Source organism: Poecilia latipinna, unplaced genomic scaffold (genome assembly GCF_001443285.1).
Source record: "Poecilia latipinna isolate Pla-1442-1.1 unplaced genomic scaffold, P_latipinna-1.0 Scaffold1051, whole genome shotgun sequence".
NCBI lineage: Eukaryota > Metazoa > Chordata > Actinopteri > Cyprinodontiformes > Poeciliidae > Poecilia > Poecilia latipinna.
In genome coordinates this window covers 151,322-169,749 of record NW_015113667.1, presented here as the reverse complement: position 1 = coordinate 169,749, position 18,428 = coordinate 151,322, and the positions used below count along the sequence as shown (strand labels likewise).

At 39.1% G+C, this 18,428-nt stretch overlaps 1 protein-coding gene across 4 annotated transcripts in view; it reads right to left on the bottom strand.

Annotated features, from left to right (window-relative positions):
* The window catches only part of LOC106959171 (zinc finger protein 800), a 33,197-nt gene extending 16,246 nt beyond the window's left edge, over positions 1–16,951 (bottom strand). Inside the window, exons 1-2 of one of the 4 annotated variants that reach the window (XM_015051547.1) lie at positions 16,743–16,951; positions 1,425–1,527 (exon numbers count right to left, since the gene is read on the bottom strand). In XM_015051547.1, the coding sequence (XP_014907033.1) occupies positions 1,425–1,481 (57 nt within the window). In that variant the 5' untranslated portion in view covers positions 1,482–1,527; positions 16,743–16,951. Of the gene's footprint in view, positions 1–1,424; positions 1,528–11,971; positions 12,315–14,064; positions 14,430–16,742 lie in introns of those variants that run through there. The other 3 variants (XM_015051549.1, XM_015051546.1, XM_015051548.1) reach the window with 3 other exon arrangements.
* Positions 16,952–18,428: the final 1,477 nt, after the last annotated feature.

Here is an 18,428-nt window from a genome sequence, read left to right as displayed (position 1 = left end):
GCAGCCATTATTTTGGACTTGTAGCCCAAAATAATGGCTACAAGTCCAGTTTACTAATTTTAAAATCAGGCATTAATCAATGCTTTACTAGAATCTACCTGCAATGCATGTGGCTAGAGTCAGCGTAAAGTCCTGACTGAATGAAAATCATTATAACCTATTTATGTCACGTTAACGAAGAACAGCTGAAAAGTTACCGTGTTTATCTCCAACCATAGAGGAGTTGGAGCCAAATTGCTCCAACCCCTTGTCATTTCCATATTCCTTGCACGAAATGTTGAATAAACATTAATGTTGTTTGCACATATCATCTCTGATGTCCGCTGGACTTCGGGTTGCACCGTGTCAGCTGTTTGGGATTCCCCTCCGTAATTTCAGCTCCCAGTCGGGGGAAACCCCTGATTTAGGCCACAACGATCTAAATCACACTGCAGGATGATCGGTTACGAAATCACCAGCGACAATCTTAGATCAGCCAACGTTCTAAGATTGTCGTAAGGGGAAAATAGGGGCAAAAAGTCGTGCAGTGTGAACTATTGCATTAGGTCAGTGTTTCTCAACTCCGGTCCTCACCGCCCCCCTGTCCTGCGTGCTTTAGGTATTTCCCTTCTGCTACACACCTGAATTGTGTCTCTGGGTGATTAACAGGCTTCTGCAGTACTTGATGGTCATGCAATCATTTGAATCAGCTGTTCTGGAATAGAGCATTAGGTAGTCGGATGGCCATCTTCTCTATTTAAATCTAGTGATTACTGAAGGCCAATACAGTATACAGACTTCATAATCTGCACTCTTTTGGTTGAATGCAGTATTTATTTCCACTTTGGTTTTATGTTGTTTAGTTTTTATTCAAGTACGTTTTTTGTTAATGGAGACTGAGAATCCATTTTATTTTTGTTTTTGCTCGTTTTGTTTATTTAGTTTATCAGTTCCAGTGTCATGTGTTCTTTTGAAAATAAAGCGCATCTATCTATGGCAGGAAATAGCATGCATTATTAGTCATTTCCATTAAATCAGTGTCAAAAGGTCTTGAAACAATATTATCGTTTATCGCAATAATTTTTTAGACAATTAATCGTCCAGGCCCAGCTGTTGAGTCTGTAAACCAGACCTTCCCCCTCTTCCACTCCTTAATCTTTTTCTTTCCCACAAACCAATTTATTCTCATTTTCTCTGTCTGTGTCTGTCTAGCTAACGGTGTGTCCCTGCTGCCCTTGGAAATGGATAAATGAGTTCACATTAGGCACATTACAATACATCAGCACAAGACGGTGTACCGCTTGGGCACTGGGCCACTCCGTACATTCAAACACTCGTGCTTGGATGAGGTGGCAGGACACAACCTTATCCAAGTTAGGGATACAAGAAAGTCTAAGTGGGAAAAGAGGAGGAAGGTAACAAGAGTGTTTTTCTTTTTGCAGTACCTGTCTGCGGAGACAGTGAGCAGTCTTCCTCCCAGGCGATTTCTGGGCCTTCGCCATGCTCCCAAGACTGGCCTGGTGCACCACACGTTCACTACCAGCTTACCTGTAACCATGCAACAACAGTCCATGTAAGCTAATGAATTAGACACCACTCCAGCTGGGTGTGTGACTAAAGTTAAAAATGGCTCTTGGTGAATTAAGGCTGAGCCAAAATAGATAGCAAAACGTCAGAACCTGGTGTGTGATCTTTGTTTTTAATCACATTCGGAGTCTTTAGCAAATTCCTGACACAGGCAAATTAACAACATAAATGCATACATATTAATTCTTTGAAAACATGCAAATTTGACTGTTACTGTGGAACAAAACTCTAACCAAAAGATGAGCTACCTTTGGAAATCAGCTACCACATATTTAATTTCTCTGTCGGACTGACAAGAATAGAAGAAATGTGAACACAGAGCAGTTTAAAATTATAGATGTGGTGTCAGCAATCAAAGGATTTTTGCATTTGACTGCCCCTGATCAGTGAGTAGGAAACTAAAAATGAGGCGCTTAAAAATTTCGTTAAGAGGAAGCAGAAACGCTGTAAAGACCATTTTGAAAGAAAATTATTCATTATGGAGAGACATCAAGCACGATCTCACCACAGGGAGATAGTCCTCAGTATTTAACAGGAAGCAGAATATATTACAGCAAAATTACTCCATTTTATCCTTTTTGAAAGCAATAAAAGGGTAAAACATCCAAGGAGATGAATACTTTATAAAGAGAAATCTCAACCAGCTCAACTCCGAATCAGCAGTGCCGACTTTTAAGAGCATATCACAAATAAATAGACAAGGCAGAGTAGTTGTAAGAGCAAATCACCAATTTAAAACAAGAATTCTTTTAGTCAAAGCATAAGAAATTTTTTTTTTTAACTTGCTGCCCTCTAGTGGGAACTATTGATCAAATCTGATAAACTGAGTTGCGGGAGACACTACCTGTTCTGTGAGAAGTGACTACAAACAATTAATTTGAATTCCAGAAGGAGTTGAAAGTACAATTCCTTATCTACAACGTTACGCAGTTTAATAATGTTGTGAGTGAAGCCGTGTCTAAAAAGAGACAAATAAAAACCAACCAAAAAGATCTTCACGAAACAGAAGATTGGTGTGGCTCGGAAGTTGTATATTACGTTTGTTTCTTTCTTCCCCTTAGCTTTACATACAGCATTTGTGGGCGAATGCACAAATATATTTTTGAAACATACTTAGATATCTTTAACAAAACATACATTTGTGCTAAAAAAAAAAGACATTCGTTCAAACTATAAGATAAAGTTAAAGAAACTTGTAAAGTAAGAAAATTACTAAATAACAGCTTCACATCTTTGACTACCCAGTTCAGAACCGTCATGGTACTTGTAGTCTCCCTCAAAATCCAGCAGAGGGAGACAAACATGCCTGTAAAATGTTCCAGCGGTTCAAAACTTTCTTTTGTCTCAACATATAGAAAATAACAGACCCAGAGTGACGGACGGCAAGAGCTTATGAACATTTTTAAGCATGAACACCAAATGTGCTGAGGTTTCCAGAGAACAAAACAGAGAAAACTGTGGATGATTTACAAAATATATAACAGCAAAAAGACCTCCTTGTTCATTTAAAAGCAAAGGTCAAGCTCTTCCCGCAGTGAAGTATGCAACAGGAAATTAAATCTAATATTTTACATAGTAACGGCTGTGTGAATTATGGCATTGTCACAGTGCTATGATCCACTGTAATTTAACAGCTTTTTTTGTTTACAAAGAATTAAATCTACCTATAAGGCAAAGCAGAGGTACTTTAGTTGCACAATTGGTAGCTTAAGTGGATTTTTGTTTTTTTAAAACTAGATTTTCAGGACTTTGGCAAAATGAGGACATTTGTTTTCTTCCGAGTTCAGGCTGCAGGCAACTTCTGAATCCTCGCATTCAGTGCTGATGATACACAAGATTACTACGAGGCAATAACTCAACAGCAGAGGCTACTTGAAATGATGAAGCTCCGACTTAATAGCTGGAGTGGAGCCGCAACTGGAGAACAGACGAGAAAATGTCAGTCTGTCGGAGGTAAAATGGAGCATCGGTTAGGAAAACGCAACAAATGATGTCTGCTGCTTGTGGGTGTTGTATATCATAAAATTTGAAGTGTGTCAAACCACGGAGTGGCAGCAAAGAAGCAAACAAACAACAACTCCTATTTCAAAATGGTAAAGATGCTACAGGTGAAGCAAGTCGTTAGTTTGACTGAACTCTGCTCAAAACGAGAATTTGCCTGGTTGGAATTATTTTTTCTAAAGGACAAAGAAGAAATCACGCAAAACATTTTAAGAGCAACTTTAGAAATTAGCTGCTCTTAAAATGGACATTTTCTTTTATTGTCATTTAATAGGTCATATATATATATATATATATATATATATATATATATATATACAAACTTCTTTGCCTACAGTCAAACATCAAACAACAGCATGTACTGCCATATACTATAATTTAATGAGAACAAGATAACGGCATAATGTGCTTCGATGCATCAAAACGGGGATAATTTTTTTCAAATGTAGTTATTTCAATTTAAGATGCCTTAAGACTTCCTATTATTCAGTCAAAATCAGAATTGGTAGGTTCCAATCAGTATATCTCTATGCTTTTGCACACTTGAGGTGATATTCACATAACTTTTAAACCTAGTAGAGGCTACATCATTTATACTTTAAAATGCTTGAATTCACATAGGGTGTACTTTCTTTTTACTGAGTGGACTAATTGAAAACAAAGCTCTCATTGCTGCATGAACAGTGGGACAGATAAAGACATATCTGTGCTGTTTAGGTGGAGATAAAGGGTGAAAATAAGCTCAACTCTGAAGAGGAAAATGAACATTTGTAATGAACTGACATGGATAGATCAAACTCAGATATGCAGTTATTAGGCTAACAGAGCAACGAAGCAAAGATATCACAGTAAATAAAGTTCAGTGAGCAGACAGCTTTATAGTTCTTCCCTTCAGAAGTTATTCTGCCTCGACTTTTGTATCCTTGAGCCTGACAACCCTTTTCATTTGAGTCCTGAGGTTTGGCGATGTTAATAAAAAACCTTTGGGATCCGACTGCTGCAAACGAGCTCACCAGCCTCTAAAAACGACAAATGCACTGAATTTCTATGCTTGTTTTCTAGTTATAATGACCACTTAAAGCACTAAACGCTGGAGCCACATTCATCCAAGACAACTACGCTCCCCAGAACCTATAGAGTCACACCAGAATAGTCACCACGTTCATCAGTATCATCTCTGAAAGAAGTGATCTATCCCTCATATTCTCCTCCTTGTAGAAAACGCTTTCAACCTTTCTAGCAACTTTTTTGTTGGTACAACAAAACTGATTCTCAATCAGTTTAAAAGTTGATCTTGCTTCACATGTTGATCGGCTAAAGAAAGACAATTTTGGCTCTTTGAAAAGATCTCCAGTCACAAAGAAACACGGACAATCGTGGTTTGGAAACTCACTCTTATTGAAGAAACACCATTTCAAAATACTGGCCTTTTTCTTCCCTAAAGGAAAAAAAAAAAGTCGGAATATGAAAATCTTATGCTGGGTTATGTCTAGTGAATGTCCCCTGGGAACGGGCCCTTATGACAGGTCCAAGACCAAGACTGTTTATGTCAGGCAGATGTTTAGAAAAAAGAAAAACAGAAAACCAGGCTACCATCATATGTCAGTTAATAGTTTTGCCACTTAATAAAAATCTTGAAAAAGAAAATAAATTGCGAGGACATTTTCACAAAATATAGATTTTAATGCATTTGTCGAGCTTGATTGTTGCTTAATACATGTTAATACTTTGGGGTCAATAAAGCTCTGTGCCTCCTGATGGCAGAGTGAAGGTTTTAGCGTTGATGGATGCTGGGATACACTGCTTCACTCTTCATCAAGAATAAGTTGCTGTAGGAAATGCATATAGATGAGTGAGTTCAGTCTAATGAAAATCTCTGTGCGTCGGGGAACATCTTAGTAAAGCTGAGTTTTTTTAAGTGACTCAAAACTTCCCATACTACCTGCATCCACAGCATCAGCAAACAGTAATAAACAAACTGATTTATCCAGGGATCCCGAGTCTGATTTAAATGTACAGCGGTATCCAGAAGGTTGCAAATGCCAAACAAAGACCACCAGGAGCTAATTACTTTGCTGAGAGGTATTTCATTAAAAAATCTGACAAGCTGCTAGAAACGAAACCCTCCAGAGTCAGCCATCTCAAAGCGAAAAACACGGCCAGAAATGACTTATTTAAGGGCTTAGATGTACTACATAGATCGGAAGCAATTGGATTTAGCCAGACCCTCACCAATAATACACTAACACACATAACGCAAGGGACTCTCCCATTTCCATGGCAACAGACAGCCATGGTTATGAAGTAGAGAGTCTGGTTATAACTCAGGCAATAAAAGAGAAGGTGTCCTGGGCTAAAACTTATGAATTGGGAATGCCAAATCTGCTCTTTGGCCCAAACTCTGCATCCATACTTAGTTTTTACCTTGATGCTCTCTTAAATGTAGTTAGAAATACTTAAAAATGTCATATCAATAAGACTTCACCTCCCATTGGAAAAGATTACAATGGTATCTCGATTGCAATGAACTTTAATGGACCTGTTCACATAATCACTGAAGGAAAAAATGTTCTTTTGCACAAAAATCAAAGTGTAGATGATTAGGTGAATAAAAAAGCAGGTTAGAATGAAACATTTCTTCACTGACTTCTCTGAAGAGACTGATGAACAACTGCTGAGCAGTAAAGCACTGGAACAATGGCTAATGTGGCAGAAAAAGATGAAACTTTAAGTGAGACGTGGCTGGAATGCCTGATAAATCACACTTAAGAAATCTTGAGATTATTGAACTTCTTAGACTCACGAGCCTCCTTTACTACAGTACCACGCAAAGGTATTCACTCCCCTTGAGCTTGTTTTTGTCTTTGGTCATGTTACAACCCATCACAAATTAGCACATTGTTGTGAAGTGGAAGGAAAAGATATAATGTTTTAAAAGAGTTTTATAAAAGACAAAATAACTTAGGACAATGCCTCAGGTGGGGAGAATTGTTCATCAGGAAACGACTATTGGTAGAAACCACTAATCTAAACTTCATGGAAGAAAAAGCAAGAGACAATCTAAAACGTCTTTGCAGTCTTTGCTATGACCCATAGGGAACACATGTAGTGGAGAGAGCTGCTCTGGTCAAATTAGACCAAAATTTAACTTTTCGCCTGTACGCTAAGGTAGTTCTAAGAAAAACTACCTTCTTAGTTCAGCGTACTGACTCACAGTTCAGTACGCTGAACTGTGAGTCATGGTGGTAGCATCATCCTGTGAGAATGCATTTCTTAGGCAGTTACACTGACTCCAAAGTTATGGTAAATGGATTGAAGGGATACTGTGCTATTCTAGTCATTATAAAACCACTATATACATATGAGCATCTCCCAAAAAGCAAATATACATTCATGTGTTAGTGAACTGCCCATGTGACCAGGGAGAGGAATCTGGAATAAAACCCACAAATTTGCAATTACTGGATTAAAATACTGGATTATCTGAGAAAAACACTGATTTAACATTGCGGCTAATGCTAACAGCTCAGAGAGAAAATGACTTAAAATGCAGCATCGACCACTAACATAACCACTTAACTGGCTCCCCGAAAAAAAACTTTCATGTTATTAAACAGCATATTCATTTACTGATTCCAAGTGTGAATCTGTGGCAGGTTTTGATATCCGATGTTAATGGCTGCTATCCACCCAATCCGACTGATCTTGAGGCATTTAGAAAAAATTGACAAAAATGCCCTATTCTATAAATGACTTGAAGTTGCAGGAGAAGCAAGATGTATTTCTATCGAGTACACACAAACGTCTGATGTACTTTGTTGTAAAAATTTTTTGAAAAACATGTATAATTTTCCTTCCAGTTTACAATGATGCTCTGTATCGAGCTGGTCAACAAAATGTGATAAAGTTAATACTTTTTGCAAGGTACTACAAGCTAAATGACTATCTTCACCTTTCCCATATACCAACCAACAATGTATCCAGCTCCAGGCAGAACAACATTAAGACTCTGTGCCTATAGTCATCTCCTTGTATGCATTACCCCCATGGTTATGATCCATTTAAAGCTACATTTATACCACAAAACAATCTACTCCACCAGCGCCCAATATTTCACAAATACACCTAATATTAGCTTCCATCTCCTGGGGTTTTGTTTGCCTCAGCTAGAAAATAATGTATTGGTGTGTTGACCAGTTTTAAGCAACTGTTATTCTAAAAGGCAAATCATCTGTTGTGCATCGAGAGCCAACAGAAGAAATTATCCAATGTAAATAGAAAACCTCTAGTTCTTTGCTATGCGGAATACAAGTCACCCCAAAAAAAAAAACATTTTATTTGGCCTATGTGCTTATGTTTACCTCAGCGTATCAGTTTATCAATAACAGATGAACTGTTTGTTTGGTTCTACAGCCAAGACATGTGTGGCAGCAATCAGTGTCCTCTGATATGCATTTCCTGCGGCTGAGTAGAGGCAGTCTGACAGGAAGATACGCTCTGACATGATGCTGACAGCTGGCAGACACGCCACTGATACCAGCTGGCCACAGGACAGTACAGACAGCGCCATAGCCAACTGGTACACATCCACATTGCTTGATATTACAAACGCTCGGCACTCAGTCACTGAATCCGGCAGTTTGGGCATTGTTCGTGTGACGTGACGGCGGGTTTACATCACCGGTGCCAATGTACACTACAAGTGCAAATAGGGCTTATATAAATATAGGCACTTTGAGCAAGGTTATGTAAACAGCTCATTCTACACTGTCAATTTTACAGTGTGTGCGTTGAATAAACTCTATATATTCTCATGTCCAATCTACAAGCAGTCCCCAAAGTGCTCACCGAGTTGCAACATATCAAACATGATCACATCCTCTGCGTGTTGGTTTGAAGTGAAAGGTGACTTCCTGAACTGAAACGCACTGATTATAACATGTTGATGCAAAATGTAAACAACACAGTTCTGGTCAGGTGCTACATGTACAAATCATGGTCATGATTTCTTATTTTAGACGCATATGCTTTTAACATCTTTACTGAATTGTTTGAATTTATTGGGGATTTGTTTTAACCTACTCATGGGCAAAATTATACAGTATATAGGCTGCTATTCATACAGTAGATAACCCCCCCCAAAAAAGGTTTAATTAAATGTCCCTAAGCAAATTGTACCCTGATCCAGTGCTTTCTGAAACAAACAGCAAGGTCCTGACATTACATTGGGCTAAGCAGATGATGAGTCTTCTTGGCAGAAATTTAAAGTATAGTCCATACTTTAAATTCCAAAATCTTAATGTTTGTCTTGATCATTTCCAGAAGCAGATTTTGTGTGTCTGAGATCATTGTCAAAGTTTGGAAAACAAAATTGTAAGAAGTTTTCAGCTGTTTAGCGTGTGATTTCTGGAACTTAAGAATCTTAAGTTGCCCTGCCTGTTATTGGTGTTACCTGCACACAAAACAGATCATCACCATAATGCAGCCACCACCATGCTTAAAAATCGGTACAATGTTTTAAGTTTGAAACTACCACTTTGACTCACAACAGGAGACTGAATATGAATCAAAACTGTTTGTAAATAGATAAAGTTGCCCAACATTAAGGTGATGCAAAGCCTGGATCTGGAATATACCTAAACATTTTAGACAAAACCAACCAGTTGAAAATTAACATAACACTGACTAACGTGTGTTGGTTATAGCCCCATGCCATGAAATAAAATGTACTAATTGTACTGGAGCAGGAGGCACCTAGCACCTTATTATCAATGTCTGAAGTCCATCCTGAAAGGTGTACAACAACTCAAACTAAGAGTATTATTTGTCATTTTATCATTAAATTTCTTTGCCTTTCCATTTTTATCTGTTCAAAGGTCACCGGACTGAAAGAGATAGTGTCAAACGAAAATCCAAAGTCAGCTCTGTTTTTTTTTTGAATAAACTTTAAGACAAGGCATGCAGACAGAACAGTGGGAACCAAACACAGCAACAAACCTATACTTAAATGTATAGTGAGACTTTTCAAATGGAGTTCACTGTCCAGTGTTACTTTAAATTATGCACAGACCCAGCATTTTAGAGCAGCATATAGAGAAGCAGCAGCAGAGAGTGTGTAAAGGGAGCACAGACACAGATTTAAATAAATATAGCCATGGGATGTGCATAATGGGCATTTTCAGGCCAGGTGTGGATTCACAGCTCTGAAAAATCACACCTAAATTTTAAACATGGGGCGCTGTATTTTGTGAAACCAAGAGAGGAAAGTAATAATTCATATTACCTAAAGCAACTCCATCTTGAGCGAACGCTGTTGTTACAGCAGACTTGAGAAGAAGTTATAAGAAGTTAGAGGCCCTTCTATCACTACGAAGGAAAAGAGGCAGGTCTTTGTTGAGAGGTTAAGCTGCGCCCAAAACAAAGTTCCCCCTTCACCATTGAAACAGTAACATATCAGTTCGGCCGGGCTGTTCAGTGAGTGTGCATGGTGAACAACTAGCTGACCTACTAACTGGGAGCCAGATGCTGATTTTCTAGTTGCCTGGCTGAGTGGATCCCTCACCACATGTGCTTCTGTTTGCTTCGCAGACTAGTAATGGGGCTGACAGGTTAATAGGTTTGCTGAATGACTACACTTGCTCATGGGTCTGACAGGCTGACTCATTGACTGAACACAGTAATACATCATTAAACTGACTGAATCACACAATGACATAAGTGGACTGCTGCAAACCAAAAACTGACAACTGCGAGATCTGGACTCAGACAAAGCAGTAAATCCTTGCTGCTGCTGTTGTGTCAAGTTAATCTTATGACAAAGAAATTAAAAGTCCTCATGATACTGGAAATATAAAACACTTTATATAAAGTATTAAACCCTTAAGTTGCACCGACACGTATCCGAATCCTTCTTAAATTCCACCATAGATTCTCTCCACAGTGAGTAAAGTTATCACTCTTCTGTGTATTTGTTCTAGGAAACAGTCTTTGCATAAATCTGATCAACAGACCTTGAACTTGTCTTACTTTTATCACATTATATCCAAAACTTCAATGTACATTTGGGGGGTGTGGGGCTGATATATCAGATAGATCAGCACAAAGTGGCTGTGAAGGAAGCCACTTGTGAAGGAAAGTGGCTTCATAATTGTGAAGAATATACAAGATTTTCACATATTTTTATGACTAAAAATAGGAAAAATGTGACCTCTCTTTTCTCAGCCTATCTGAGTAAATAGTTCGGAAAACCCTGATTTTTCTGCAATAGCAGTGCCAAGTCTGTAAGCGTCTGCCTAGCAGTTTTGCACATCCAAAGACAAAAGTTGTTGGGCATTCCTCTTTACAAAATAGCACAAGCTTACTCAGATGTGATTGTGTGTGTTTGTGAACAGTAATTCTAAAGTTCTGCCACTGATTTAGGTCTGGGCCATTCCAAAACACAGATATAAAACATTTCAGTGTAGCTCTGGATGTTTACGGCTGCTGTAATGCTAAAAGGTGTTCCTCCACTTCAGACTCAAGTTTTCTAGCCCCTCCAATAGTTTTTATTCTACGATTGTGCTCCATCCATCTGATCAGCTTTTAACAGCTTCCCTGTCCCTGCTGAAGAAAAGTATCCCCACAGCATGATAATACCATCACCACGTTTCACCATAGGGGAAACAACCAGTCTTTGATTTCTGCTAAATAAAGTCTAGGTCAAAAAGTTCAAGTTCACAGTTCTTCACCCTAAGTCATTCCACTCACTTGCTGTGTCTTTTTTTTTATTATTCCATGATCAATGCTGTAATTATCTGGCATTTCAGATTAGATATTTTGGTAGGTTTGCAGATGAGGTAGATCTTTTGTGATTTAGTTTTTGACCCGAATCCTGCTTTAAACTTCCCCCAACTTTATCACTGTGCTATTTGATGTTTTGGTATTCACAAAACAGTATCACCAGAATACCTGCATTTAAACTGAGATTATTTAAATTGCAGCCAAGTGGACTCTACTTTACAAAGCTGAGACTATAGGAGAAAATGGTTGCACTGCATCTTGTTTAAGTGAATCACGGTAAAGGGGTATGATTACAAATGCATGCCACTTTTCATATTTTATTTTATTTTAAATCATGCATAATTAGTGCTACTTTGTGGGTCTTTCAGTTGAAAATTCAATAAAATACAGTAGGGCTGTAACTTGACAAAATGGGGGGAAAAGGTTAAATTTAGCACGATGCAATGTTTTTCCTTGAAATCATAAATTAAAAATGATTTAATATATATATATATATATATATATATATATATATATATATTACCTTTTAATGTGAAAGTTTGTGTATGAGCGTATTATGGCTATTTATAAACATTCTTACTGAAAATTGTAGCTTAACAAGTTTATCCACATTTAATTAACTTACATTAGAGAATTTCGTGATTTTCCGCCTCCTTTAAGGTCCGGTGAATGACACCATGCGCAGTGCCCAAAAGCGCATCTACAACAAATGCAACCTTCCTGGATAAAATACGCCCCGTTCATTTCCAAAGCAGAAACTTGTGGCGCGTCGCGAATCAAACAAAAAACTGAGAAAAAGTGACCGAACCAGCGCTGGAATCGTAAAATATCCGAGCGATCTCTGCGCTGGTAATAAAGGTTTTACGGCCATATCATTACGATCCAGTGGAAAAGACAGTTATCCGTTAAAGAGCGAGTTCTCAGAGGCCACATGCAGCGATCACCATGAGGGAAGAGAACAGGACACGCATATAGGCTACTCCTCTCCGGCTGGCCTCCGTAGCAGGTTTAAGCCGTGTGTGTAACATCCACTTACGCATCTCGGCCAAAGCGATGGAAAGTCCGACGAAACCCAGAATAAAACTGCGCGATCTTCCGCGTTGATACGGAATCCCAAGTCGGTGCACTGCCCGAGAGTGGCGGCGCGCTGGCGATCGTTGCCGCCCGAGTCCGTGTCTATTGGTTCCCTTTTCAGCTGGGGCAGCGTCAGCACACACATACAGTCTCCATTTGCAACTCCGTCGCCCCCCCATGGGCGTGCGAGGCCGCGGGCTGTGACGCAAATGGCACTGGGTGATTTGCAAATGACAGATCCTTTTTAATTCAACGCGAAAGTGGCGAGGTCCTTTCCGATCTCCCTGATATTTCACGCGAACACATCCACCCTCGGTGATGGATTTCAGGTTAATGAAGCGGCAATTCTGTTGCATAACTCTGAAAACTTAATAAAAATACGGGCACGGAGCGACTGTGACGAGGATGTTCCGTGGATTGCTTCGATTTTGTGCTGACCTGCGTTGCAGCTCAGAGCGCACGACCAGGCATCGACTTCTGTGGCACAGGAGGAACCAAGCAGAGCGGATACAGGCGAGAGCCAGTGGCCTCGCTGTGCTGGATGTGTGGTGGCCAGAGCGAGGACGCATACACGTAGCTGTCGGAGTGGGGACTTAGGACCACATTCACAGGCCATAAAGGGCCCGCTTGAATACTATTGTGCTCTTTTATCCTAGAGTCCTCAACTATTTACAAAAGGCTGGCCAACAAGGACAAAAAAAAATATCGCGGTGAAACGCTCGGCGGCGGTTACAGCAGCTGCCACCGTTTCTCTGCGCAAAGCGGCAACACAATCGTTGCGCAGCGCCTGGACTTCCCCGTGCAGTTTAGAGAAAAAGTCTGCGATTCATCCAGGGGACTTTTTTTATTTCCACCTCATTCAGCACGTCCTCGTCTGGTTCAGCTGCAAAACCAGAGCGCAGGGGCAGGTCGCCGTTTCTCATGGCACGATTTGCATCGCCCCCCCACCCCCCCTCCAATACCTCCCTGCCCCCCCTCTCGAAAATCTCCTTTTACACGCTTATATTGTAGCCGCTATTTCCAGCAACAAAGGAGCAGCTTCATTTGATCAGAGGGAAAAGCCAAGGGTATAATGCACCTTTTCAAGCCGTGTGTGTGAGAGGCCCCTCGGAACGATTGCAGCATGGCAGGGGAGTGCGGCGTAAAAACGAGCTAACCCGAGTAAATTATACACAAAGATACGGCGCAGAGCTGCCATAAATATCTCCATCAACGTCGTGGGGAGAAGGCTAAATCATTCGAGGTCATTTGGATGGGTCTCGAGCCGTTGTAAAACGCTGCGTTTAGCGGCTCCGTGCCACCTTTTCCAAGAAGCAGCCTGGCGCACAAGACCGGTGACCCTTCCATCTTTGCGCGTCCTTCTGCTGAGCCAAAACGCGAAGTATTTCGCATTTTAACGCCTTATTATTGAACAAAAGACGTCGCAGTACGCGATTTTTGCCTTTAAGGAAGTATGCGCTACGTGTGTGCGCCGCTACAAGTCGCTGAAACTACTCCTCTCCCCGCCGCGGCCAAGCAGAAACAAGAGGGCGATGACGCCATTTTCTGCAAAAACAACCACGCTCGGGAAGCCAGAGCGAAGAGGATTTAACCCGCTCCGCAGCGCTCCGTTACCACCGAAAGGCTTCTAAAACAACTCCTTACCTTGTATTGTTGAGGTGGGAAGCAGAATAGAGGGTTTCAGGAGGTAAACAGCGCTGTTGTTGCGATTCGGACTCCGGAGGTTGAGGATTTCGCCTCCCAGCGTCCCCGGTTCGCTCTGAACAAGTTCCTCTGCGAGCCGCTGTCTTTGTGCACCCAGAGGAGCCACTCGGTATAAAACCAGCCTCTGCGCAAAGGTGCACTCTCTGCATCCGATTTCAGCAGGAAATGTCCGCTATTTCGGACGGACGCTTCGAAAACAGGAAGTATTTTAACTATTTAAATTCGGAAAAAGTTGAAGAAATCGCCCGTTTTTAAACCGCACCGCATTTGTGGGGCTGATTTTGTCGCCCAAAACGCGCAACCTTTTGAGGACACACGCCTCTCCACGAAAGTCCACGACGCAAAGGCAAAGTAAAACAGGAGGTTTTGCACCCTTAGATAAGGTTAATCGATCAAATAAAAATGCTTAATACAAAAAAAATCAGAAAATCACCAAGTTTTATCTGTTGCATATTTAGAATTAGAAAACTAAACAAGAGCTAATCATATTTATGGGGGGGAAAATTATGACAAAAAGAATTGCCTAAAATAGACATAAGCTACAGAAAATATCAGAAAGGACTCGAAACAGACAGAAGAACAGCATACAAATACATAACAAACACAAAAGGATTAAATCACAAACAAACCCAACAAAACCAAGCATTTTTTTCCACTTTAAAACTTCACATTTTCATGCACTTAGTCCCAAAAAGTAGTTTGTTTGTAAAATAGAAAGAAGAGGACTAATGGTTGCCAAATATCTGAAAAGTGCAGTTCGTATGTTAATGTGTTCAGCCCCGTTCCCACAGCTTAATGCCAAAAAAACAAGCAGCATTTTTGCAAACTGGAAGCATGTCTACTTTGCTTTTTGTTTTGTCTTGTTTTGCACCGATAGCTTCTTTCCACAAAGCTCTGTTGCAGAACCGAGCTCTGGATTGCTCCAGCTTCTCCAGCTTCACTGATTAATGTTCTCCCCGCCCGGCCTGACGGTTTAACTCATATTCTTTACATTTTTGGGTGACGGACAGATGCGTTCAATGGAGCTGTATAGAACTTTATAGAATTTGTTATGCTACTTTGTGTAGTTCTACATAAAACATAAAAAAAAAATCACAACAAAAAACTTTAAAGTTTGTTCTTAAAAAGGGGGGGGGGTTCATGTGGTATTGATGGTTTGTGGAGTCATTCAGACAAAAGTAAATCACCACATATGTGGAAACAAAACTGCTTTTTGTACCCTTATAATCGGCTTCAGAGCACAAAGGTTCAAAGACATACAGAACAGAGACATCAACTAAAAAGACAAACATAACAGAAAGATAAAAGGTGCGATGAATAAGAAAATTAACCATGAATACCAAGAGCCAACCCTATAATATAAAGACTGCACAAAATTCAAAAGCAACACAAGGATAGAAAACAACACACACAAAATAAAATAAATCACACTTATATGGGTTTTGGTCTTTTGTAAGTCACCCATGTGTGACTTGTTGACTGTAGTATAATATCTTAATAAGATTAATGGAATATTTTGTGAAAATAAAGTTAACCACAGCAATTCTGCTGCCAAATCTATAAATGCATACATTTGCTCTCAAAAACACAAACACTGACCAGAAAAACTTTCCCAGCAACAAAATGGGTGCTTCACTTCCCTCAGAAAGTACTGAAATCCACCCATTGTCTTTACCTGCTTGTCCTTGCAGGAACACGGGGGTTGGGGACACAGCCTATCTCAAGTGGTCACTGGGTGTGAAACAGGGTATACCCTGGATTGGTCGCCGGTTTATCACAGGGAAACACAAAAACAAACAACCATGCACACATGCCTACACTCATAAAGAGAAGTAATTTTAGAGTATTCAACTGAGCTAACGGTCATGTTTTTAGAACTGTGGGAGCAAGCCGGAGTACCCAGAGAGAACATTCAAGGCAGAAAAAGAAATCCCCAGGCTGGGATTCAAATCCTGAACCTTCTTGCTGCAAGTTACCAGTGCTACCAAGTGCCCCACTGTGAAACCTCACTACTGAAATAGCACAGCTAAATAGTTCAAAATAATTGTAATATATTGATGCAAGTACAGTAAATATCAATGTATTATTATACCAACACAAAATGATGGCAAAATGAAAGCAAAACTAAGCATGATGGTCAAAATAAACTGCCTGGGAGTTTGCAAAAATGATAAAAACTCAAACAAACCTATTAGTATTAGTTCTGCTGTAATTTATAGCTAAGTCAGTCTACTGATAAAAAAAAAAGGTTGCGCTACCTAAATATATCCCGCCCCCCTTCTTACATTTACATTGCTTTGCATATCAAAAATCATATAGCTTTTTGTATTTTTGAAATTTTGCTTGATTAAATATGAGATTTTAAACTTGAATATAATTTGATGTCTCCAAGCTAGTTAGCTTAGCTCCTACGACCTAGTAACAGTTAATTCAGTTAGGTTAGCATGAACTTTTTTGCTCGTTTCGTTTTTTTTTGTTTTTTTTGTTGTTGTTTTTTTTGTCTTACTACTCCAATTTACTTATTATTTAAATAAAATCATATTACTCGCCTGCATTTTACAAATACAGGCAACACGACTGTGAAAAAAACTTACAATGTAAACACAGCATATTCCTACCTTATTTGTGGGCTGCAATAAAGATTTCACTCGTTGCTATGGTGATAAAAACACAGGCTTTTCAACAGGGAACTCTGACATTTACATTATGCCAAATAAAAGCAGATAATTTATTAACAAGTTATTTAGTCTGCGAACTATAAAGGAGCCATTATTAATCCTCACTATTTGGCAAATCATAGCTAGCTCACAGCTAACGAGAAAGAGAAATTTCGTAGCTGAGATAATTAGCTACAACCAGAGCAGCCGGTAGAAAAACTGGAATTTAAAGCGACAGTACATGTTTTGATTGAAGCTAAGTTTCCAACACACAGTTTAAAGAAAAGTGTGACAATTAATTTGATTTCATTTTTTAACTGAATAACCCAAAGACTTATACAATAACTTTATTATTTCTGGACGGCTATCCACTAATATTGGCTAATGGATAACAGGAGTTTTCTTTTATGAAAAAAATGTCATTAGAAATCCTGAGAAGTTGATGTAGTTAAAGTGGATTAGGAGGATTTTTTTTTCTTTTTACCAAATATGAGACAGGCTTTGTATTCGTTTTGTTCATTAGTTTTATAAGTTGCTGTTGTCCTCTTGAAAGAATTTTTGTAGGCCGGCAATTCCTGGAAAGGTATGGTAGGTTGTTTCATGTTTTCTTTGCTAATTAATCTGACTATGGTTTCCTAGCCTTAAAGATGGATTTGTAAACCTTTTTCCAGAATAACTCTGTGATTTTGTATTTCATTTGTTCTTAAATTTAATTCGATTTGTGCATGGAATCTTGGTTTCTCGTTCAGGCTTGATAAGCAAAGTTTAAGTTCTGTCAAACTTTTCAGTTGTTACTCTGAATGGAGTCATTTGCCCGATTTTGGAGATCAAAACAAATCTGCCTCATTTAAACAATTTTTTCTCTATTTTGTCTTTTTCTTTTTTTTTCTTTTTTTTTACAGAGACTAAGAGAAATCGACCTCTGCGTCACATCTTGTTTTTTGGGTTTATTTCCTGCTTAACCATTTCCTGCAAATGGTCGTTTTGCAAATTAAAGTTTTACATTTAGTTGTAAATCTTCCTAATAAATACATACATAAGTTTCTGTTGCTTAAATGCTAATAACAGGACACAGCAGCGATTAATCAATTTCACAATTTAAAATTGTGACATGAGTAAATGTACTTACTTAGTTTACTGACTCACAGATTGACCCACAGGTAAGGATCATTTTCACAAATCCAAGTTCCAACTTCTGTAGATCACCTGCAAACAATGAAAAGAAAAGTGAAAATACTGCTACAGAAACGTACCAGTTCAAAAACATTGGCATGTACATTGCTTTCAGCTCCCACTTCAGCTCCACTCACAAACTTTATGAATGTACAACTGAGTGTGCCACATCTTCAAGAGCAGTTTTCTGGAGTAATACTGTAAAGGTAAAAAAAACAACAACAACACTCAACATAATTCACAATTTTTTCCATTTATTCCCAGTGATAAAGTCAGGGCACAATGTGGAACTTGTAGTCATGGAAAAAAATGGGTCACAAAATATGTTTCAGAGCTGCTAGAGTTGATAAAAAAAAAGTCATCAAGTAATCTAAGCAGCTGACTGCAGAGTGAGCTGTTAGTTGCTTCATAAGATAAGATAAGACATTCTGCTTTAGCAAACATGAGCTAATTAAACTGCATGTTAAAGATTGA